At 51.4% G+C, this 24,105-nt stretch overlaps 1 protein-coding gene across 1 annotated transcript in view; it reads left to right on the plus strand.

Moving 5' to 3' along the window:
- Positions 1 to 24,105, plus strand: part of COL15A1 (collagen type XV alpha 1 chain) — a 102,160-nt gene that overhangs the window by 25,028 nt on the left and 53,027 nt on the right. Inside the window, exons 4-7 of the mRNA XM_045081622.1 lie at positions 12,010 to 12,557; positions 13,736 to 13,810; positions 15,305 to 15,385; positions 20,099 to 20,246. Of these exons, the coding sequence (XP_044937557.1) occupies positions 12,010 to 12,557; positions 13,736 to 13,810; positions 15,305 to 15,385; positions 20,099 to 20,246 (852 nt within the window). The remainder of the gene's footprint in view (positions 1 to 12,009; positions 12,558 to 13,735; positions 13,811 to 15,304; positions 15,386 to 20,098; positions 20,247 to 24,105) is intronic.

Here is a 24,105-nt window from a genome sequence, read left to right on the forward strand (position 1 = left end):
CTGAGCCGAGCCCTCCAGATCTGCCTGCTGGGACCGATGACTCACTGCAGCTGATGTCATCCTTGGGACCCAAGGCCCTCCTCACACTCAATGAGTCTTTGTTCCCCAAATGGAAAAGGAAGGGCCATGCATCAAGAAGAGTTGACTAGAAAACTCTGCCCAGAGGCTCCCGCTGGCCCACACCTGCCGGCTCTCACGCGCCACCTGGTGCACGTGGCCACTGCGCTGGCTGGGTACCCAGGTTTCTAGAACAAATCCAGGGAATAGCCTCGCTGCAACAAGACATCAGGACCCACCACTGCTTTCTGAGGCCTGCGTAGGGCTCTTGCTCAGGAGCTGACTTCTGCCTGGGCCAACGGGTTAGAGTATGTGTGTGTGTGTGTGTGTGTGTGCGTGTGTGTGTGTGTGTGTGTGTGTGTGTGTGAGAGAGAGAGAGAGAGAGAGAGAGAGAGTCTACAGGAGGCGGTAGTGAGCAGACCCGGGTCACAAAAGGAGGGAGTCCAGGCTAAACTCTTCACTTTCCTTACTTGTTGGGCCTACTTATCTAATGATATTAATTCTTCAATGGCTAAGAGTTGGAGGCTGGCTGGTGAGGATGTGGGAGGGCTGGGCCCAGAGTTGGCCCAGTCCGGTTAGCTAGGACCCACAGTTGGTCCTGAGTTTTCAGACGTGCCAGCTAGGCACAGCCTCCGCTAGGCACAGCCCCTCATCGTGTCATCCATTCTCACCATGACCCTGTGAGCCAGCTCTGTTGCTGTCCCTCCATACAGCTCAGAGGAGGGAAGTGGCTTTCCCAAGGCCATACATGGGCTAGTGGCTGACTCAGGACTCAAGCCCAGGTCTGCCTGATAGACAAGCCTGGGGTTGGGGGCGGGGGGTAACTCTTACCTGGGCCCGCCCCATGGGGGAGGGCATCACACTTACTCAGGCTAGACCCTGAAAGACACTGGGGTCCCCAGGGCGAGGCAGGAGGGGCAGACCTCTGTCTTTTATAAAGCTCCCTGGGTGACCGTGATGTGTGGCTAGAACTGGAAACGTCATAACAGGCTGTACCACCCATTCTGATTCGAATCCTGACTTTGATCGTTTATTGATTGTCCTCATGGCCTTAGAGTGGTGATGAACTTCTCCAAGCCTTAGTTTTCTAACCTATCAAATGGGGATGATAACTTTATCTGCCTCACAGAGAGTCTGTAGAAGATGAAATGATTCATGGGGAGCTCATTGAGCCTGTGCCTGTCACGCAGCAAGCCCATGGTGAATCTTAGCTGCTGACATTCTTCTTGCTTGTCTTCATTCATAGGTCATTGTTGCCAGGCTCTGCTGGCACTGGGGACTGAGAGGGATCCCCACAGTCTATGCCCAGAAGCTTAGGTGTCGTCGTATCAGAGGGGGAAGGGGATGCACCAGCAGAAGGCAGAGAGATGAGGGTGTTTGGGTGGAGGGATGGGTGGGGACCATGGGGACATAGAGTAGAGGTGTGCAGCTGAACCCGGAGGAGTCCCACAGGCAGCCTGGGAGGGCGTGGCTTGTCATGGGCAGAGGCCCAGCGTCAAGTCTTCAGTGCTGATTCCTGCACTGGGGCTTCCAGTAGGCTGGGGCTCAATTTCATTCTCTTTGAAAGGAGAGAATGATCATGCCTTGCCTCCCCTCCTGGGGTTGCTCAGGTGAGGGGATGCTCTGGTAGCCAGAGAGGGTGCTGGGTGGGGGACAACCTCACCTTCCTGCTGGGTGGGCGCGGCAGACAGGCCACAGTGCCCACACCTGGTCCGTCTCCATCCACGGCCAGGCACCTTCAAAGCCATCCTTCTCTTGGTTTACGCCAAAGGCCTGAGAGAGCGAGAGAGAGAAAGAGGGAGGAGGGCTCACACAGTAACTTCATTGAGCATGAAAATTCCTATGCTATATATGAAAACTGGAAAAGGGAAGGAGGCGTTCTAAGTTTACATGTAGAAAAATGCTCTTCTGTAATTCAGAAAAATGAGGTCTTTGATTGTTGCCAAGCCCAGGTCTCCTTTCTAAGTTGGTCCAGGATTTTTTTCCTCCTGGCAAGAAAATGGTTCTTTTTCTAAGAAATGCATCGGATGACAGGTTTTTCTAAGAACCTTTTGCATCTTTTTGCTGGGTGCAGATGGATCCCGTATGAATTCTGTTGTGTTCCTTTTCCTTGGGAAGGGACTCAGGTGGAGCTGGGAGCCTCTGCGGGCTCCAGACTGGGTGGGGCAATGCTTCCTTATAGGCCGAATTGTGACATTTTCCTGGGCACAGCGCTCCATGCCTCTGGCCAGGCTGTGCTGCCCAAAGATGAGGAAGTCTGTTGGGGAGGGCTGGGTTTGTCCTGCTCCCTGTTGGAGTCATTCCTTCCAGGCCTGAATGCTGTGGGCTGGAGGAACGGAAGGTGAAGAGTGGTTAGAGAAACTGGAAAAATAGATGGCAGATGAGAAGGGACGCAGGATTGGAGACTTGCAGACCTGGCAGGGGCCTCTGGAAACCATCATCCTGAGGCTCAGAGAAGACAAGGGATTGCTCAAGATCATACATTGAGCTAGTGAGAGTGAGCCTCCCAGGCTGGCCCTTTTCCCCCACCCGCTGCTTCTGAGAGGCCATGATGTAAAAAGTCAAGGCTGACTTGTGTGTGGTCCCAGATTGCGGAGAAGGGCTCAGCCCGGCGGGGCACAAGCTAAGGGAGATCGCCTCAGTCTATCAGGAGAAAGAGGCCTGAAGACTGAAAACTGTCCAGCAGTGGTCAGGGTTCTCAGGAGAGGGACCTAACTCCCCAACAGTGGACATAGGCACACACAAGCCTTGCACATGGCCTTTTGGTCATTATGTGGTAGAGGAAATTCCTTCTCCAGATGGTGAGCTGTGCTCTTCCCGCTTAGAGTCTGTGTCTTGCTGCCCTCCCTGCTTTCCTGTCTCTGGGGGGAAGTGAGAGGAAGGGAAGCCATGGGCCAGGAGGTCTGATCTAATAACCCAGAGTCCTCAGGGGCCATGTCCCTATAGGGGTATCCAAAGGGAAGGGAAAGAGCAGTCATGAGAAGATGAAGAATGTCTCCTTTCTAGGCAGGGTGGCCTGAGAAGGAGCAAGAGGGGGATACTTGGTTCTCTGAGGCTCCGCAATTTATGCTGCTGGAGCAAAAGAGGTATTGGGGAACTCCTCTCTCCCCAGAGCCCGAGTGCACAGGGGCCCTGCTGGGGCTCCCAGGGTAGATACCCCCACTCTACCTGTACTCCCTCAGCCTGTTGGCTCTAGCTCCAGGAACATAGGGTCTTCTGGACCCCCTTGAGCCCTGTCTCCAGTGGAATACACCAACCAGCCTGAAGGAATCCTGGGTTTCATTTAAGCTGATGAAAGTGTCCTATGGGTCTTCACAGCCACAGGTGGGAATGAGAGATGTGAGTGCCACCTTTTGCTTTCCCAGGCAGCCAGAACAAGAAAAGTGAAAAGAATAGGAGGTAGGCATCTAAGTTTTGAGCCTGACTTGGCTGCAGAAACCAGCATGACCTCAAGTCTGCCCTCTGGGGACCCTCCCAGGCCTTTGACCCTCCAGACCGTTGGTTGTGTTTTTGCGACCTCTGTCCTCCCAGTTTCTCCAGGCACAGGATATGTCCCTCCCAATTGTATGTAGCCTGGGGAAGCCTTCCTTGGGTTTCATGGAGGCGCAGTTCTGCCTGCGGCCACCAGGGGCCGCTGCCCTGCACCGTCCTGGGGTGTCCTCAGCCTCCCTCCTTGTCTGGCTTCTCTGCAGCCCTAGTTGACCTAGAGCCAGAGGAACGCTCCTTAGCTCCTTCCGGCCTTAAATGCTAACAAGCGCGAGCACTGGGCGCAGGTCCCAGATGATCATCTGTGAGATGGAGCTTAGCGAAGCCAAATACAGTTCCCTAGGGAGGCAAAGCTCCAAAGCCCAGACTAGCCCTAGGCACTGCCTCCTCACCCCACAGATGGAAGGGCTGAACCAGCCCATTACATAGAAGGAGAAACCAAGGTTTGACTGGGGAACAGAGATGCCAGATGTCCTGGAGTCTGTGGCTGCGGAGAGGAGAGGGAAAGGTTCCTATGCTTCACTTCCTCTGGCCAGGTTGCTGTCGCCTCTGTGGAATGAAAACCTGAACCCTGCCCTGTTTGTTTCTTCATCACTAGGAATCTGCCCTGGTTTCCATGGAAACTGGCTTTGGACCCCTGGGAGGAAAAGTTGCACCCTGCTGTGACTGTTCAGATTTTCCTCTGCCTGGTCCATCTCTAGAACCATCTGATGCCTCCTCCCTGTGCCCTCGGGAGGGGCCGCCCAGAGCTGTGCTCAGGAGCCTGAGCCAAAGACTTGTCCCCTTTCATCAGGCCATGGCACTAAGTGCCTGCTCTGTGCTCAGACCTGATCTGAGTGTTTAGAGGGGGGATTGAAGCCGTGGCTCTGTGTATGGAGTGGGAGGAGAGCTCGGGTGTCTTGGAGTGCCTCTGAGCAAGGGCAGGAAGTGGGAGGGTGGGGCTCTTCTTAGATGGTTTGGCTCCGAGAAGATGGAATAGAAGGAACAGCTTGAGCAGAGACAGAGATGGGGCTGAGGGGGCAGATGAAGAGATGAAGCAGAGGGTGTCTTCCCTAGAATTTTGACTTGATCCTACAGGCACTATGGAGCCATGGAATGCTTTAGAGCGTGTAAGTAGCATGAACGGATAACTGCTATCCAAGACACCTAGATCATGAGTTTCTTGAGTGCCTGCATTCTAGATTCAACATCATATCCCTAGTGGCACACAGGCAGAATGTGGGGACTTTATAGATGTTATCAATTCTTGGAATGAAAAAGTGGGTTGAGAAATCTCCATTGGAGATGAAACTATTGTTATGCATTAAGGAAGCGAGAGATGAAGACTGAAGTCAGAGTCAGCCCCAGGAGGTATTTGGAAGGCAATGAAGATATCTAGACTATGTTTATATGGCTATGGCTCCACGAGTCCATCTTGTCTAACTCCTTGATGTACATGTGGAGAAACTGAGGTCAGGGATGGAGAAAGCTTGCCCAAGGGCACAGATGGAGTCAGTGGCAGAGCTGGGCTCAATCAACTGAGGAGTCCTGCATTCCCTCCCTCACCACACCCCCCTGATCCCTGGCCTCTTTCATGGCCCCGTGGCTATGTCCATGCCTGGAAGGCTCCCTGGGCCTGTGGACCTAGCATTGTGGGAGTGGGAGGGAGCTTGGATCTCCAGGTGATGGACGAGCATGCTGTGAGGTCCTTGTTAGATGTGGAGCCTGAGCCTGATCTCACATACCTTCCCTGGGGCCTCAGATTCGGAGCCTGGCACTTCCTGTGTGCTAAGCATTTTAGATAAATAATTTCACTCAAGTTAGACAGCTTCCTCTGAGAATAGATGTTATTATCTGTGGAGAAGTGTGGCCCCTTCTGATGAAGGCCCCCAAGGTTCTTGAGGCCAGAGAGTTCCAGAGTTCCAGGATCAGCCCCCGTCAGACTGCCCCCTCCGATCTAGCCCGCCCCCCACCTCAGGATGGTGGGATGTCTTCCCACCAGCTGTGATCCCCACCCTCCCACTTTCCCCCCAGTGCAGAGCCATCCCAGGACAAGCCTATGGACCAAGTTGCCGGGCCTATTTGTTTTGGCTCCCTGGCTTCTCTCCCCTCCCTGGTGGCCGCCTGAGCAGGTGGCCCTCCTGCAGAAGCCAAGGGGAAATGAGCCAGCAGGCCCAGGCGCAGCCCTGAGCACGGGTCACTCCAGGCCAGGGGTCACTCTCCATCACGCTGTGCCGCCGCCGGATACCGCATTTGGAGGGAGGTTGGGGTTGCTGAGAGCAGAGCTGGGCTGACCTGGGCTTCCTGCAGATTGCAGCTTGGCTCGCTCTGTGGCCAGCCCAGTGGAAACAAGGCTTGTGGCCAGGCTCCTGCGCACTTGTCTTCCCTCGCACAGCTGGGGCCTCGGCGGCAGGAGGGCAGGGGGCGGCTAGGGAGGGTCCTCTTTGCAGACTTTGCTTTTTGCTAAGTTTATACCTTTCAGTCAAGTAGAACACAAGTCACTACCATTTGCTGAGCCTGGGCACTTCCCACCCTTCATTTCATTGGCTCCCCACACATGAGATGAACCGAATGTCCCCACGTCCCCGCTAAGTCATCCACCCAAAGGCTGCCCACTTGGTAAATGGTGAAGTCTGGATCCCAACCCAGCTCTGCCCAATGCCAAGAATTCTCCTCCGCAGGTGGCTTCCTCTGCCCACTCTCCAGATGGCCAACCCATCACCAGTGCCCAGAGGGGCTGGGACAGCGGGGCAGAGTCACACCTCCCCTCTGTCCCTCTTTGCCTGCTGCTCAGCTGCTATTTCCTGGCTGTGGCTTTATAGTCACAGAGCTTTATCCCTGGCCATTCATTTTCCTATCTATAAAACCAGGAGGTTGGAGAGATTTGTGATTTTCTTTTTTTTAAAGCAGGATTCTTTGGGGACTACAGGATTCCCAGAATTGCCACGTGGAAGCCTGGGCTGCACTGGCCATGGCAGCGCTGGGCTGGTTTAAGCAGGATTCCTGGCCTCTCTGCCTCTAGCCCCAGGTCCTCTGAACCCCCACTTGTCCCTGAAACCGTGGGGACACCACTTGGAAACAAGCCGCGGTCTGAATGAGAGCTTGGCCCATTTACTCCCGTGGAAGGGCACGTTTTTTTCCCAAGCTGGGGCTGGCCCACCGGAAAGGGGCTTCCCTCTTCTTCTCAGGAGGGGGGAGACTGGAACAGGAGGAGAGCTTCACACTGGATCCGGGAAGAAGAAAGCAGGGCTGTCAGCAGGGTGCTGGTGGTTCTGTTTTGCTTTATCTTTAAACCTGGAGGGGAGAAAAGAAATCCCAGTGGGGTGTCCGTTTCTTTTCTTTTCACTCTTTCTCTCCCCTTTCTTTCCATACAGAGACAGGCCATATCGGAGTGAGGATGAGCAAAGAGAGAGGGTTTTATAATTTCTAAAAGGGGATGGAAGGAGTTAATGTCTTTAAAATATGTAAATGTCTCTTTCACACCATGTATATGGTATAAAAGTTCTAAAAGTACAAAAGAGTATCTAGAGAAAAGAAAGTCTCTTGTCTCAACCCCTTCCCCCACCCCCCCACCGCCACCAGCTCCCTTCCCTGGAGACCATCTCTAGTCCCGGTTTCTGGTTTCTTACGTCTCCTTCTAGAGATATTCTAATATATATTTAAAGATATATCATATATATTTATATCATTTATATATGAAATACATATTAATATATGTATTTCTAGCTCATAGTGATTCTGTTCTACACTTCTTTTTTGGACTGTTTTTACTTAATACATCTTGTTGATTGTTACGTATCAGTACCTAAGGAATTAACTCTTTTTAAAATTATTATTTATTTAAAGCCATTTATTTATTTAACCATTCCCAAAGATGGACAGTTAGAAGCATTTTCAACAATGCTGCAGTGAATATTCTCATACATGCTTTAGATTTCACATATGTGACTTTATCTGTTAGAGAATCCGTGGAAGTGTAATTCCTGGATCAAAGAGCCCATGTACACTTGAAATTTTGATTTATATTGTCAAAGAGCCTCCCACAGACTAGTGCGTGTGGCCCCACCAGCAACCCATGACACAGCGTACTATTTGATGTTCTGATGTGTGCCAGTCTGAGAGGGAAATGGGTGTCTTTTCATTGCCTTAACTTGTATGTCTCTCCTGAGGGAAGTGGAGTATCTTTTCATATATTTAAGAGCCATTTTAATTTTTTTTTTATAGTGGAAAGAATTTCCCTGTTTTTCTTCCATTTTTCCATGGGGCTGTTGCTTTCCTGTTTTTGTACATAAGGTGACTAGTTTGTCTGTACTAAATGTAGCAAATATTTTTGTCCAGTTTGGGATTCTATTTGACACTAGTTTGGGAATTTTTGTTGCTAGGCAGAACTTGAAGAATTTCGGTGCAGTTAAATTTAACCAGATTTATCAATCTTTTCATGTATGCCTTCTGGGGTTTCTCATACTTAAAATTAATTCCTGTTTTAATGCAAGTTGCAAACTGGAGAGAAAAAGCATTGGATGGAGAATCAGCTCTGAGTTCCTAGCCAGCAGTCTCCTCCCTCTTTTAATCTCACTTTCACCCCTTTGTAAAATGAGGGGGTTGACTTGAGTCCTGAGTTCATTTATTTGTTCGTTCGTTCATTCATTCGTCAGGACTAGGCTGAATACTGGGAACCCAGAGATGAGTGGTGTAGTCCCTGTCCTAGTTTAATGGAGAGAGAGACAAGTGGCCCAGCAGTGACATGCAATGAGCCGAGGGCAATGACCGATGATCCCGGTGTGGGCTGAGAGGGCGTCTAATGCAGCCTCCAGAGGAGAGGAGGGTGGGGGTGCAGGAGGTGAAGCAAATGATTTCAGGGGAATCGAGGCCAGGGTTGGGTCTTAAAGGAGATCTTCTGGCAAAGTAACTGGTTGGAATGAGATGGGGTGGGCGACAGAGGGAAGCACACTTGCTGTTTGGTGGGGAGGACCTGCCACAGCGTGGGGCTCTCCCAGGCCTGCGTCAGGGCTTGCTGGGGAGCAGGGAGCACAGCTGGGTCTGGACCACCAAGTCTTCTCAAGCCAGGAGGTGGCAGGCATCCCCCAACCCCCATGCTGACTGCAGACCCAGATCCCTGGGCTACAGCAGAGTACCGACATGATCAGATTTGCTCTTTTGTTGAAGATGGGTAATTGTTTTTGCTAAAATGTTGTGAAATATTTTCCATGACATGGTTTATAAACAATACTACAATGAATATTTTTACATATTGCTTAGTCTCAGAAATAAACATTATTGCTAGAGTTGAAAAGCCCCACAGACTGCTCCCTTGGGTCATCTCCCTACCTCCCCCTGAGTGCTGGTAAGAGTGTGCTGCTGGTGGGCACAGCAGCATCTGAAATGTTCTTACCACCAAAATAGAGGTGATAGTTACTGTGATGTTGATGGAGGTGTTAGCTAAAGCTGGGGGTAATCATATTGCAATACAGCAGTATATCAGATCAACAGGTTGTATATCTTAAACTTATACAATGCTATATATCACTTATGTCCCAATGCAAAAAAAAAAAAAAAAAAATCAGCACAGGTGCTTCGGAGGCCACTGTAGCAGCATTCAGTGAATTTGCAGATGTCTAGTCCCACAGCATCTAATCATCCCCCCACCCCCACCCCCCACCAGGTAAGCACCAGGAGATGTGGGTAAGAAGTCCACAGTCGTGTTTTGAATAGTGGTGAATACCTCCCTTCCCATCAACAGGAAAGTGAGCCAGTCTGTACGGCTTATGGATGCTGTAGGGGACTGTTGGGACAGTGTAAGATCCAGAGCCAAATGCATCAACAAAGATCAACCTTCAAAATACAGTGTTGGGTGGGGGCTATAAAAGGGTCAGAGGAGTCCACATGGCATACCAAACAGTGCTGCTTGGGTTAGAGACATTAGACACTGGGTTAGAGACCTGCGCAGTGGTGGCACAGTCTGTCCCCAGCACGTCTGTGCTCAGGTAGCAAACAGACAAAGGACATGCATGGGAATAGGCATGCCATGGGCTTCAGAGAGGCTGCCTTCGGGGGCATGGCCAGGGAAGAGGACTGGAGAGTGTCTGAGGGCTTCTCCCGGGTCAGTACTGTCTCCAGCAGAGGGGTGGACCCAGATCTGTTCTTCATCAGATTCTTTTGAAATTATTTAAATAATATAGTCTATTTAATTCAGTATTTCCCCAAATTATCATTTCCTTTTATAATCCATATACACATGATTGATGAGATATCTTACATTCTTTTGTCCAAACGAAGTCTTCGAAATCCGGTTCACATGTTACTCTTGCAACCCAGGTCAGTTGGGACGACCCACTGGAGTCACCATCTCTCTCTCCCCCATCCTCCAGGGAAGTTTGAGTTCCTGGGTCACCCAGAATTCAGTTGCATCCTCGTGCTGCTCAAGGGTCATTGGCATGGCAAGCCGACAAGGTGCAGCTCCCCCCCAAGCCTCTGGGAGGGAACCCTTGTCTGAAGAGACTGAGGCAGGGAACCAACCTGAGGTCAGACCAGTCATGGCTTGAAAACTTGTGCCATTTACCGTGTCACCTCAGGGAGTGACTCCATCTTCCCAAGCCCTGGTTCTTCATCTGTAGGATGGGAAAATGGCAGATGACCCCGAGCCTGCAGTGAGGACGAAGGAAAATCACGTATGAAAAACCTGGTTAACTTTATTCTGTATAGGGAGCTCAGGGAACACTGAGGTAGGGTGTCCAGGCCCCCCATCTTGGCCTCCCTCTCCTTGTCAGCACAGTGCAGTTGATGACCCCTGTCCGGCAACCTCTTGGGCTTGTTGAGTAGATGTCATTGAAGGAAAGAGTAGTGGATGGTTATTGTGTCACTGCCGTATTTACCAGGACCACACGGATGGCCTCCTTTAATCAATTTCGTGGGGCCCATATCACAGAAGGACACACAGCCGTGGGGTAGTGAATTGAGTCACCAGCTAATTAGTTGTCTACACAGACGGGCAAGTTGGTAGACTGAAAGGCAGGCTCAGTTTGTCAGATGGGGCTTTACTCACAGTCCTTGAATGGCGTGGGTCTTCTCTGGACACAAACCCTGCGGTCACTCAGGCTCTCAGGGTCCTCTAGCCTTTGGCGGTAGCCCAGGCAGTCACCAGATGTCTGCTCTGCTCCTTGGTCTCTGAAGAAGTACCCTGCTTGATTCCAACCCTCACTCACTCTAGGCCTCCTCCTTGGGCTGTGTCCTCAGGATCTGGCTTCACTTCTGAGGGCAAGGTGTCCTGTGTGTTCATTGTCCTTTCTGGGGGGGGGGGGGTCCTGTCTGCCAGGGTCCTGGCCACCCGTCCCTGAGACCTGCCTTCCTCTCTCACTGCTGGGACCCTGGCATCTCCTTCGGAATGGGTGCCCATCACTGCAAGTCAGTTCAAAGCCTGCTCCCAGGGCATCAGTGTTGGACAGATTAAGGCTTCCGAGCCTGAGGGCCTTTCCAGACCACCACAGTGGAGCCCTAGGATTTCAGCCAGATAAGAACCAGGGCAAATTTCTTAACTTATCCCTGAAGTAGAATGAGGCTAAGGGTACAGAGTTGTTGTGAGGATTAGATGAGCTAAAGTATGTGAAGAGTTTAGAGCTGGGATCTGCACAGAAGAACTCAGGGAATGTCCATCATGATGATGATGTGAATTTCAACTGCCTTAGATCTAGAAACACTTCACCTTGTCCCAGTTTTTCCCCATACCCTGGGGCACTTCAATAGTAGACCTCATTTAAAACAAACAAAACAAACCTACCCAGTTTTACAGAAAGAAATGAGGAACAATCTGTAAATTGATGGGAGAACGTTACATAGTCTGCGAATATTCCAGGACATTGACGGGAGAATGTTCCATAGTCTGCGAATATTCCAGGACATATTTAAAAATGTTTCCCAAACTGCAGGTCAAGACTTCTTAGTGGGTGATGAAATCAATTTAGTGGATTGTTGCCAGCATGCTTTTAAAGATTCTATTCATTTATTTGAGGGGAGTGGACAGAGGGAGAGGGAAGAAATCTCAAGCAGACTCCCCACGGAGCATGGACTCCAACTTGGGACTCGATCTCATGATGTTGAGATCATGACCTGAGCCCAAACCAAGAGTCTGACACTTGACTGACTGAGCCAACCAGGGACCCCTCCAGCATGTTTTTAATAAAATAAAAGAGGCGAAGAATTCCCAAAAGGAAAATATCAGAGTGCCTGATGAGTATTGAAAGTAATAACGTTTTAGGAAACATTGTTTCGGTGTTACAGGTGCATGTTTATCGTAACTTGCGTGTTGGGTTGCAATATAAATGCATTTCTTATGGTGGGTCATTTTTGAAAAAGCTTGAAAACCAGCAATTACGGAACTATAGTGAGGTTTCTGAGGGATCCCCTTTCACTTGGGACTTTCTCTTTCTTCCCCATTTCCAAGTTTAGTAGAATATATGTGTGAGCCATGCCCTCTGTTTCGCCCCCCTGCAGAGTTGGCTTCCCAGGGCCACCTGGACCTCACGGAGCTCATCGGTGTCCCGCTGCCCTCATCTGTGTCCTTCGTCACTGGCTACGGTGGCTTCCCAGCCTACAGCTTCGGGCCTGGTGCCAACGTCGGCCGCCCGGCCAGGACCCTCATCCCACCCACCTTCATCAGGGACTTTGCCATCAGTGTCACGGTGAAGCCCAGCAGCGACAATGGCGGCGTGCTCTTTGCCATCACTGATGCCTTCCAGAAGATCATCTACCTGGGCCTGCGGCTCTCAGGCATAGAGGATGGCCGCCAGCGGGTCATCCTCTACTACACGGAGCCAGGCTCCCACGTGTCCCACGAGGCTGCTGCCTTCCCGGTGCCCGTGATGACCCACAGGTGGAACCGCTTTTCCGTGATCATCCAGGGCGAGGAAGTGGCCCTCCTTATGGACTGCGAGGAACAAGGCCACATCCTCTTCCAGCGGTCTTCCCGGCCGTTGGCTTTTGAGCCCAGTGCGGGAATCTTTGTGGGCAACGCAGGAGCCACAGGGCTGGAGAGATTCACCGTGAGTCCAAGCCCTGCACAGACCGGGGAGGCCCCAGACGCCAACAGGGAACCCAAGCAAACGTTCTTACTGTTTTGTTCTTAAAGCCTCAGAGAGGCATGTGTGTGTGGTGGCAGGAGCGCTAGTCCTGGGACCCCAAACCTAGGTTCCGGTTCTGTTTTCATTTTAGCCTGGTGATGTTAGAGCGTGGATCCTCCAATTCTCTCTGGGTCTTCTTATCTGGGCACGATCATAAGCAAACTTACGCCATGGAGTGGTAGACTCAAGTGGGATGGTCTGAGTAAAAGCTTTTTGTGCATTTTAAGACACGATAAAAAGAGGAAGGTTTATTTATTCAGCAATTTTTTTTTTTTTTGTTACCTTTGGAGAGGAGTGTCATGTACATTTAAGTAATTTCTGTGAAGGTGGAGAAAGCTAGAATGCCAGCAGGAGAGGTAGCTTTTCTCTCTCCATTTGGACAATGTGTTCTGAAAAAAATAAGCAGAAATTAACTTTCCTGTCAAAACAGGCTTTTAAGAATAAGCCATTCTAAAAAAATCTCTAAGTAGTTACGCATCTAGTCAGCACACCTGCTTACGGATTCCTTGGCTGAGTGATACAGGGTGGTACCAGGGGTCAGAGTTTGGGTTTACTTGTAGGACAGTGGGACAGCGGGACAGTAGGACAGCAGGAGACCGTCAGGGAGTCTGAAGAAGTGAAAATCCAGTTACAGTTTTTCCACACTCACTTTGGGATTATCATGGACAACGGACTGTCAGGGGTGGAGAGAGGAGGTGGGGGTGGAGGCCGGGAGGCTGACTGGCCACTCTTCTTCCCATGAGGCCTGCCCGCCAAGGAGCTTCGACACTTTCTGGAAGAGGGGAGATGGGCATCCCAGGGCTGGGGACCTGGGACCAGGTAGGAGGCTGCTGGGAGTCTGTACCTTGAACACAGTAGCCTTCAGGGGCTTCTCCAGCTAGCAGAGCTCATCTTACATTGGCTCAACCAGGACCCCCGCCCCCAAAGGAGAGTGGGCCAAGAGGTGGCTTGTTCCGTTGTCATGGCCCCAGGCAGTGCATTCTCACACCTGTCTCTCACTTGGTGGCCTGGGCTCCGTTGCAAGAACAGTCATGCTTGCCACTCGTGGTCATGCCGTGGACAAACAGATGGTGGCTTCTGACCCTGTGCTCTTCCCCTAGGGCTCCATACAGCAGCTCACCATCCACCCTGACCCCAGGATCCCTGAGGAGCTGTGTGAGTCTGAAGAATCCTCGGTGAGCCCCCACCCTCCCTACCCAGGGAGGGCTGGACGCCCAGGCAATTCCTCTTTCCCAACATCACCGAGTCTCTAAAATCCCTCAACTTGTCAAGTGCTGCCTCAAGTCCCATTTGGGGCTTTTTGGCTTTATTTTTTTAAAAAGCTTCAGCCATCTCTTTTGTGGGGGGTGGGGGGTTGGGGGTGGGTTGCCTTTCTTCTAAGGTATTAGGTTCTCCGGTGGCTGTGGCAGTCTGTGGCCTGGTTTCCAGACTTCCTGCCAAGAAAGGGTGTCAGGAGTCTAAAATCGAAGTTAAAACTCTAAGACATGAGTGTAAATTCCTATAAAAATGAGCCTAAATTTAGCCTTTATGCTTGGCAAATGAATCCGTTCCTAAGCTGGGGATGAAGTGGTAGGCAGGGAAAGAGACGGGTCCTTCCGTGCCCCCCTTCCCTTCTGCCTCCCTCCCTTCCCCCAGGATCTACTGAGTCCCTGCTAGGTGACAGTCCTGGGGGATGCTGGAAAGACCTAGATACGCTGGCAGCTGTCTCCGTCCTAAAGCTGCTCACGCACACTTCCGTGCCCAGACGCAGTGACAGAACCGTGGGGTGACCTACGTGGTCCTCAAACCCAAGCTCTCTAGGTTGGGTGGGGGGCACGAAGGTGAAAGAAGAGGGACCAGAGTAGGCAAGGGAGGAGCTGATACCTGACCAATGACAAGCAAGTATCCTCTGGATGAGAAAGAAAAGGCGTTTCAGGCAGAAGCCTCAGATTGATGCAAAAAGTCAGAAGCGAGCACAGCGTGCCATATTTCTAGAACCTCTGTTTCTCTTTGGGGGGTGCCAACCCCAAAGCAAAGCAGAAGTTGATTTCATTCATTTAGAAAAAAATGCTGCCCATTTAGTGGGGAAACCCTTCAGAGGTGGAATTTGGCTCTGTAAGAATGTTGGCTCTCCCCGAGGCCATGATCCTGGCCTGACATTCCTGTGAAGCTGGGAGAAGGGAGCCCTTACGTATATGCATTCCCTTCTCTCTGCGTTGCTGTTGGTACTGGAAGAGTAGAAGCTGCCCGAGAGTCCAAGAATAGGGTATTCGTTACAAAATGATGGCCTCAGGCTCATCGGCTGACATCAGGCAGCTCATTATGAAGACAAGGTAGCAATGGGAAGACATTCTCCAAATGTCATGGTTCTCCAGTGTAACATTTGTGTGACAGCCATGCAAATGGGAGTCCCTTTGGCAGAGGTTGAAGGGACCTGGACACAATGAAAGGAGGTATATTAGACTGTATATTGACTAGGTTTTTGTCCGTGTGAGCCATAAAATATGGAAGGAACAGCGAAAAGAATAGCGACTATATATGTGCTCGCTCTCAATTCCTCTCTCTGTCCCTCTCTTTCTCTCTTTCTCACACGCACATACACAATCACACAAGCATGCATGCACACAGTTTCTCCAAAGGAGTGACCGTCTGTGACTTGCCCTCTGCTGGTATCGTTTGTCTCCACACAGGCGTCAGGAGAGGCCAGTGGGCTTCAGGAGACAGAGGGAGTCGCTGAGATCTTGGAAGCAGTCACCTACACTCAAGCCCCGGTGAGTACTCAAGCCGCGCCGTACCTTCTCCACCAGCTCTTAGGGGCCCAGAGTCAATGGAGCGTGCCCAGGCCTGACATCTCTGTTCTCAGATCTGTGGCTTCAATTGCGGGCTTACCTGGGGAGGCCAGGAAAGTCCTGGCCCAGGGTATTTGGCCACAGCCCCAGTGCCCTGGAATGTCCGTATCTCCTGGCCACCATGTGCCATGGCCACAAGAGTACTGTCCAAAGGTAAACGTTGTTCTCTTGGGCCTCCCGGCTCTGTGAGCTGAGGTAGCATACTCAGCTTCTCTGGGCGTCTACGCCTCTTCCATAAAAGGCTATTCAGAGTCCCATCTCGAGGACGTGTTAGGAGGGTCAGAGGAAGCAGTGCAGGGTCAGGGCCTGGCGTCAGGCACGAGGGAAGTGGCCCTAAATGGTGGCTGGCATCACATTTGTTCCGGGCTCTGGGCTCTGAGAAAGAAGGCAGGGCCCCCTCTCCTGGGACATGCAGAGCCTTCCCAGGAGCTCCCTTCTGCTCCCATGGGAAAGGCACCGTCCTTGCAGTGACTGGGGCCTCCTCCCTCCTGGGAATGTACTCTGTGGCCCAGACGAGGAAGTGGTTTTGAAAGTACTGAGTCAGACAGTGGGGGCAGCAGGAGCCCATTTTAATGAAAACAGCCAGCAGGGTCTGAGTCATTGAACACAGAAGCCCAGAAATCTCCTTGACCAGGCTGGCACATTCTATAGACTCATCTCTGATAAAAGAAAGCAAGGGAAGAAGGCAGAGGCTATAGATTATAGACTTTGGGTGACAGAGGTTTGGGTGGGACAGAATGGAACTGTAGTCCCTTAGTGCAGGGGGTGGTGCATAAAGTTCTCCTCTTTCTGTCCAGAGGTATATGGGAGACTGCCCTTTGTACAGATGGGTAGACTGAGGCCCAGACAGGGGATGAGACTACCCCTTGGGTGTCTGGGCAGAGCTGAGGCTAGAGCATGGGCTCCCTGATGCCCCATCCAGTTCTCAGGCCACAGCCCCGTGCTTCTGGCCCGGGCGGTGTTGTCAAGTTTCATCCCTAGGACTACAGCCGGCCCTAGGGCTGCAAGGGCAGAGGAGGCAAGGGTCCGAGGCGGCCTGCGCAGTGATGGTGATGGTGGCTGCTCTGGGCAAGGTTGTAACCCTGTGTGCCCCAGTTCTGCCCTCCACCCCACCACTGGTGTGTCCAGGGCACCTGCAGCAGGGCACAGAGCGGTGGTCCCTTGGTCCTTCTAACCAAGGGTTAGAAGGTTGATGCTGTCCCCCAGTGCACCAGGTCACTGCAAGGCTTGAGTTCAGCTCGGGCAAGGATGCTAGTAACACATGGTGGCCTTCCGAGAGGGGTAGGAAAGGGGAGTGAGGTTTGAGAGCATAAGATGATCATGGTGGCAGGAATGGGTCAGGGAGGACTTTCTGGTGGAGGAGGCATTGACGCTGGGCACTCTGGACAGGGGTGGGAGAAGGGAGGGGATGGAAGAGGACCAGCATTTCTCTGCCTGCTGTGGGCCTTGTGTATATGCGATTTGATTTAATTCTAACAACCACCTTGCACGGGAGCGGAGGGGCAGGGGGAGGTTGGTGGAGGGGGAGGTGGAGAGGGAGCAGAGTCAGGTAGCATTGATGTCAGGACTTCAGGCTGCCAGGGCAGGGCAGGTGCACAAGCATGCTGCAACTGAGGGGAGGTAAGAAACATCCCTCCAGGATCCGAAGAAGAGAAAAGTCCGCAGAGGGACTCCGTGGCCCCTGCCCGCCTCTCCCCAGGCAACACTTTCCTTCCTAGACTTCCTCGGCCCCACGCACGGTCCTCAGTGGTGCTGAGATACCGGGGGCGCGGATGAGAGTCCCTGTGGGTGTGGTTCAGCCCCTCCCCTTTCTGGTCCTTGACCAGGAGTCTATCACTTCCCCCACCTCCGCTGAGATGTAGCAGACCTCCCCTGCAGCTGCTGCCCCCAGCACCCAGCACATGGCAGCACACACAGCCCTCGGTGTGCGGGGGTGGGTGTCACCCTTGACTGATAAGTGCCCTATCCTCTTGGGGCCCTCTCCTGCCCCCTGCTTCTAGGTTGGCTGGTGACTGGGGGGGTGCTGGGCGTGCCAAACCGCTGTGGTTGCCCTTAGTCCTTAACAGAATTCTCTCTGGATGGTGGGTCCCGGAGCCAACTGGTGTATTCCTGGGATTAGAGTCCCGTTCCCCCTGGCAAGGGTCCTGCAGAGTGTCCGTTCGCTCCCTTTGCTGTTTGCTGGGGAGTGCTTTTCCATTCATTCCTTAGAGAAGGCTCTGAGGCACAGAGGAGGGAAAACCTTTGTCCCCAGGGCTGCCCAGCCCAGAGGTGGAGAGCTAGGTCTCTAGCTCGGGACTAGGGCTCTGTCAGTGGCGTCACCATCTCCTGGAAGGGCTCCATGGCTCCACTCTGTGGCCACCCCTCCAGGACAGGGAATTTCCCTCTTCTCTCAGACCTTCCCCTCCCATCTCTGTCTGGCTTCTCTCTTGGAATGAATCTCACTTCCCTGTCCTCACCCCTTCCAGCCTGCCACCCTGCAAGACACAAGCCATGAGCAGCAAACTGAATCATGGGCTGTCTGAGCAGTGAGGGACTTAAAAAGCCAGCCTTCCTCACCTCTTTCCCCATTTAGGGCAGGAGTCCCTGCTACCCCATGCTTCCCCCTAAGTCAGTTTCTCTTGACACCACTTTCCATTTCTGGAAAGTTCTATCGTGCTGAGTTAGAATTAATGCCCTTATGGTTCTGAGTCCTGGCTGTGCATCAGAATTGCGTGTGTGTCTGGGCGGGTGGTGGTGGGGCAGTGGTAGGGGGACACTTGCTTCCCGGCTGCATACCTGGACATTCAGATTCAAGGGGTCTGGAGTAAGGTTCAAGGGACTATACTTATGAAAGCTCTGCCAGTGATTCTGATCCACAGCCAGGACCTCTGCTCTAGCCACACCTAAATGCCCAGTTTTCCCAGGCTCTGTAATTTTTGTAACCCCTTCATCCAGGCCTTGGTCCCGGCCATCCTTCTGCTTGGAGGGCCCTGCCCACACCCCCTACCCTATCTGGCCAATTCCTAACTTCCCCTTCAGGATCCAGTCCCCAGCCCCTTGTCGGAGCCTCCCTCCTGTCCTCAACTCTCCCCTCTGCCCTCACAGGCCACATTCAGCCACACCATGTCTGAGTCTGGGTCTCCCCACAGTCCAACAATGAGAGGGTACACATTCTGTCTTTTTTCTCCATTTCTGTATCCTTGGGGGTCAGCGGAGGACCTGGCGCACAGTAGGGCCTCTGGAAATACACATGGAATGAAGAACTATGTTTGCGAATGTGAGAGAGGCTCAGCCAACCTCTGTGCTTTTAACACAAAGTCTTGAGACTCGACAGTCCCATTTGGTAATCGGCCACACCGGTTCCACGTCCACACGAACCCCTGAAAACCAGTGGACACCTGTTGCACACAGGACCCCTGGTCTGAACCAGGGGCCAGATTCACGCTCTGCCTTGAACAGGGTTTTGTAACAAATGCCTTACAAGTTTGACGAAAGAAGGTTTTGGCAGACAGGCTGGATATACCGACACCCAAAGAAAAGCATTAGTGAGGGGTTATTCTTTCTCAAAAATTTGAAACTCCAGTGACGTGAATAATAGCTACCATATGTGGGTTCATACTATGGGCCTGGCTCTGTCCTGAGCACCTCCACATACTTTCTACCCTGTGAGCAGGCACCATTGTCTCATTTTACAAAGAGGAAGGTTACACGATTTGCCCAACAAAGCGTAGCCAGTAAGCAGAGTGCAGAGATTGGACCTAAATTTGATCGTAAGAACTGAACCATTGAATCCCAGGTTATGGTGCCCGTAAGAATCCCCTTTGTTCTAATGGACCAGAGACTTACTCTTTGTATACTAAATTCTGACATAAAGGAACTAATCTTGTTATTAGTCTGGATAGTCAAGTCATGCTGCCGTAACAAATCAGCTCTAAAAATCTCAGTGGCTGGGTGGTTTCCTGTTCAGACCACAGGGCCAATGCTGGTCCCTTCCATTCACCACCCGCAGCTCCTTGAGCTCAGGAAGAGATGAGACTGTGAACATCCCCAAGCCCTGGGCTTAGGAGCTGCTTCCTGATCCTGGGTCGAGGATCTTTGTGCCCCACCCCCTATCAGGATTTCTGCCGAGATCTTGAAGCCGTGCTGTGTTTCCAACTGTTGGGGGGTGGGGTAAATCTACTTGGTAAAATTCATTAAGACATTGACTGCTTTTGGAAAAGCTGCCCAGATCCTGAAGTTTCCTTGGAAGGAACTCACCCCCCTCTTCTATTTCGCAGGTGCGCAGTACACATCTGGCATTGGATTTATATGGTTTTTACTGAGGACACCTGGGTTCCTCTGTTTACTCGTTCATTCCCTCATCTAAGAGATCTCTATTGATCATGTCCTCTGCACTGGCCTTGTGCTTGAACGTCAGCCAAGATGAACCGAGTCTTACTGTAAACAGAACAGAATTTCATGACCCCTAGCATGCACCTTGCTCAGGTCCCGGGAGGTTCAGCGATAGCCTACGTATGTAACAGACAGGTCCAGGCATTTTTTCTGGGTTTGTTCAGCGTGTTATGGACGTTTTATTTCCTCCAGTGAAAATCCCTACTATTTATCCTGCTTTCCTCCCAAGTGAATCCTTTTGGGTCTCGTTTTTCCTCTCTTCAGTCTAAAGAAGCAGAAGTTGAACCCATAAACACACCTCCAACTCCATCGCCTCCTTCTGACGATGCTGAACTTTCTGGTGAGCCTGTACCTGAGGGGACTCCAGAAACCGCCAACTTGAGCATCACCGAGCACAGCAGCCTGGAGCAAGGCAAGTCCCCACTGCGCCTTCACTCACGGCGGTCTTCCATGAGGTGACGCCTGTGTGCCCAGCCTGCACAATGTATGCCCCATAGAGCCTCTCATGGAAACTTTCCCTCCGTCCTTCGAGGAGGGAATTAGAACCATTCTCATTTTATAGACAAGATGAGGAAATCAACTCAGAAAAGTTAGGTGACCTAGCTGGGGCTCTTTGGCTTATAAAGGACAGACCTGCATTTGAACTTGGATACTTGAACATTTTTTTCTTTTAAGAGTTTACTTATTTATTTGAGAGAGAGACTGTGTATGTGTCTGTGTGCTAATGTAGGGGAGGGACAGAGGCGGAGGGAGAAGCAGACTCCCTGCTGAGCAGAGAGCCCCATGCGGGGCTCAATCCCAGGACCCTGAGATCATGACCTGAGCTGAAGGCAGACGCTTAACTGACTGAGCCACCCAAGCGCCCCTGACACTTGAGCTTTTAAACCCCAGACTCTGGAAGGGCTTGAGTTCCAACAGAAAAGCTTGCAGTAATTTGCTGTTAATTAAATACCTGCTTTGTACCAAGTGCTCACATACTTCATCTCCAATCCTGGCGGTCCATGTCCTGGTTGGGATTATTGGCCAGTATTTTATGGGTGGAAAAATGGATGCTTGAAAATGTAAGTGATAAACCCACAGTCATACAGCTACTGAGTGGTGGGACAGACCTTATGCCCAGGCCCGACTCCAGAATCCCCACCCTTCCCAGCTTTGGCCACAAACTCCTGACTCTCAGAGGATAGGATCAGGTCCTCTGAACTCCTGTGGGGTACACAGTGGAAAAAAACTGGTGGCTGGAGAGGGACAGGCAGGCACTCACAGGTCAGCGGCAGGCCCTGGGGGTGCTCTGGCCTCCTGTGTCCCCATCCAGGGCTCTCACCCCTAACTCTTGTCCCCCAGTGTGTGCAGAGGACACTGGTCAAAACCCAACATCTGCTGGGACCCCCAGGCAACAGCGTGACATGTGTCCAAGGCTGAGAGGGGTCTGCACTTCCTGCCCTTTATCAGGGCATATTGGTTTCGGACTGAGATTACCGCCCGCACCAGAGCACCAACGTGCAGGGCAGAAAACACAGACAGAAACCCACTCTGCCTGTGGGAAAGATTGGCTAGGCAAGCTGCCTTTCATGCATGTGTACGGCCTTGATATTGACAATGCAGGAGATGTATGGACCCGGGGACGGACTCGTGCAATACGCCACAAGGAAAGCAGATTTCAGAACTCTGTGTGCTGCAACCCTAACTTTGAGTATATTATTTATATCTATTTATATATAGCCGTGTGTGTGTGTGTGTGTGTGTGTGTGTGTGAGAGAGAGAGAGAGAGAGAGAGAGAGAGAGAGAGAGAGTAATAGACAACAAAATGTTCCAAGTCGTTATCTGGGTGGTAGGATTTTGGCAGGCTTTTTTGTCCTTACCTCTGGTTTAACAAGCCTTCTGTAATCCTGTGTATCATTCTTCTTCCCACTTCTGCCATCAGTAAATGCACATTATTTTAATAACTAAATTGGGAAGTCTCTGGGAAAGAGAAGGTATCCAGGACTGAAGAGGAAAAAATTTGTATCATCGTGTAATACCGTCACAGAGTCAGGGTGTTGCCAGGGAAGACTGGGAACAGCAGACAGCTTGGACAGAAGCCCTGCTCAGCCACCTATTTGCTCTCGGGCCTAGGGCACATTGCTTAATATTTCCAAAATTCAGATATTTTCTTTCCTTTTTTTTTTTTTTTAGATTTTATTTATTTATTTGGAGAGTGAGCGTGAGAGAGCTCAGGGGCAGGGGAGAGGGAGAGGCAGGCTCCCCGCTGAGCAGAGAGCCCAGTGTGGGCTGGATCCCAGGACCCTGGGATCATGACAGCTGAAGGCAGACGCTTAGTGGACTAAGCCACCCAGGCACCCCAAGCTTCAGAGTCTTTACCTGCCCCCTGGGAGTGTTCACGATCCCTGCCTCCCAGGTAGTTTAGAGGGTTGAGCGCAGCCAGGGATGTGCAGGTGGTTTATGGATTGTGGATGCTGTTTTCCTGGGTGGAATTAGGAGCTCTGAGGAGGGGCACGGAGCCGGCAGAGGCTACAGGGCCAGGCTGGAGGCTCTCCTGGACTCGGGGGTGAGTGCCGAGGAGGTGGGAGCCAATGCAGACAGAGACAGGGATCCAGGCACTGGCTCTTCCATTCCCTGGGATCAGCCAGACTCTGTTACTGTCAGACGAGCTTGCTGAATGAAGTGTTCCTGTTCTTCCTGTCGGATTGACAGCCCAGATGGTGAGGAGGAAGGGGCCTGAACCCTGAGCCCTGTCTCCGTCTGGGGAAAGCTACCTAGTAGTTTCAGTCCAAGCTTTCCAGACACCATCTTGGCCCAGGGCACCCTTCCCCCCACGCTCCAATTAACATCCTCCAAGGAGTGGAGACTCCAGAGGTTTGGGGTCTGGCCGGCTGTTTGCACAGCACCCCCTGGTGGCCAGATCTGGGAGGACAAGGGAGAGCGGTGATGCCTGCCGGGATTGGCGGCGTGGGGGATCCTTCAGCACCTTCCTCTGCCCACACTGTTCTCACCGTGGGACCTGTGTGCGCACAGCATGCATGGACCTGGCCTGACACGAGGAAAGGCTGACCTGGCTTCAGGGCCCCTTCTGGTCACTTACTTTCTGTGGGGCCCTGTTCCTCCTTAGCAAAATGGGGTTAATCGTAATAAGGTGTTCATGTGTGCATCAGGGCAGCACACACATGCCCTGGGGTTATAGGGAGGAGCCTGGAAACGTGGGATCCCTGTCCTGGCTCTGCTCCTCCAGATGTCAGGTGGTGGGAAGGTCCTTGTCGGTAGGACAGGTGGGCAAGCGGGAGGATTAAATGGGGTACTGCATGGGATATGCTTAGCAGGGGACCCAACCCATGATAGGTATACATTCATATTAGTATAATTTCTTTTTCTTTGCTTTAGGATCCCACTTGTTTTAAAATTTTTTTAATTTTTCAATAAAAATTTTAAAAGATTTTATGTATGCGACAGAGACTCAAAGAGAGAGGGAACACAATCAGGGGGAGTGGGAGAGGGAGAAGCAGGCCCCCTGCTGAGCAGGGAGTCCAATGCAAGGCTCGATCCCAGCACCCTGGGATCATAACCTGAGCCGAAGGCAGACACTTAACCAACTGAGCCACCCAGGAGCCCCTCCACTTGTTTTTTAAATTGCAAAGAAATACGTGCTACTGGTAACAGTTCAAGCAATGCAGAGTTGTATGAACTCTCCAAAATAGTAGTTGTGTTACCTGTCCTCTGGAGGAAACCAGTGTTTAGCCTTTTGGGTTAGCCAACGTTGTGTGGATTATCTGCACAACCATATGTTTCCATATATTACATGTATTATTTAATAATCATATTAATTATATAATGATAATTATATATAGATGATGATGATAAAACCTGGATACTCACAGGACGCCTGGGTGGCTTAGTTAGTTAAGCGTCTGCCTTCAGCTCAGGTCATGATCCCAGGGTCCTGGGATCCAGACCTCCTGTCGGGCTCCCTTCGCAGCGGGGAGCCCACTTTCCCCTCTCCCAACCCCCTGCTCATGCTCTCCCTTGCTGTCTCTCTCTCTCATAAATAATAAAAAATAAATTCTTAAAAAAAAAAACACGTACACTCACATAGTTTTTTTCCCTTTACACACAGAACCACGCTGACAGTGAATAGCTAACGAAATTGCTAACTCTATTGAGGGACGGTCCTTAGTCCTTTTTTGTGTGTGTGTTCACTTATTGAATCCTTGTAGCACATAACCTTCTAAACACCCTTGTAAAATAGGAATTATCCTTCCCAATGTATGGATGAGGAACCT

The sequence above is a fragment of the Mustela putorius genome, unplaced genomic scaffold (genome assembly GCF_011764305.1).
Source record: "Mustela putorius furo isolate JIRA1106 unplaced genomic scaffold, ASM1176430v1.1 tig00000580_pilon_pilon_pilon, whole genome shotgun sequence".
In the NCBI taxonomy this organism is placed as follows: Eukaryota; Metazoa; Chordata; class Mammalia; order Carnivora; family Mustelidae; genus Mustela; species Mustela putorius.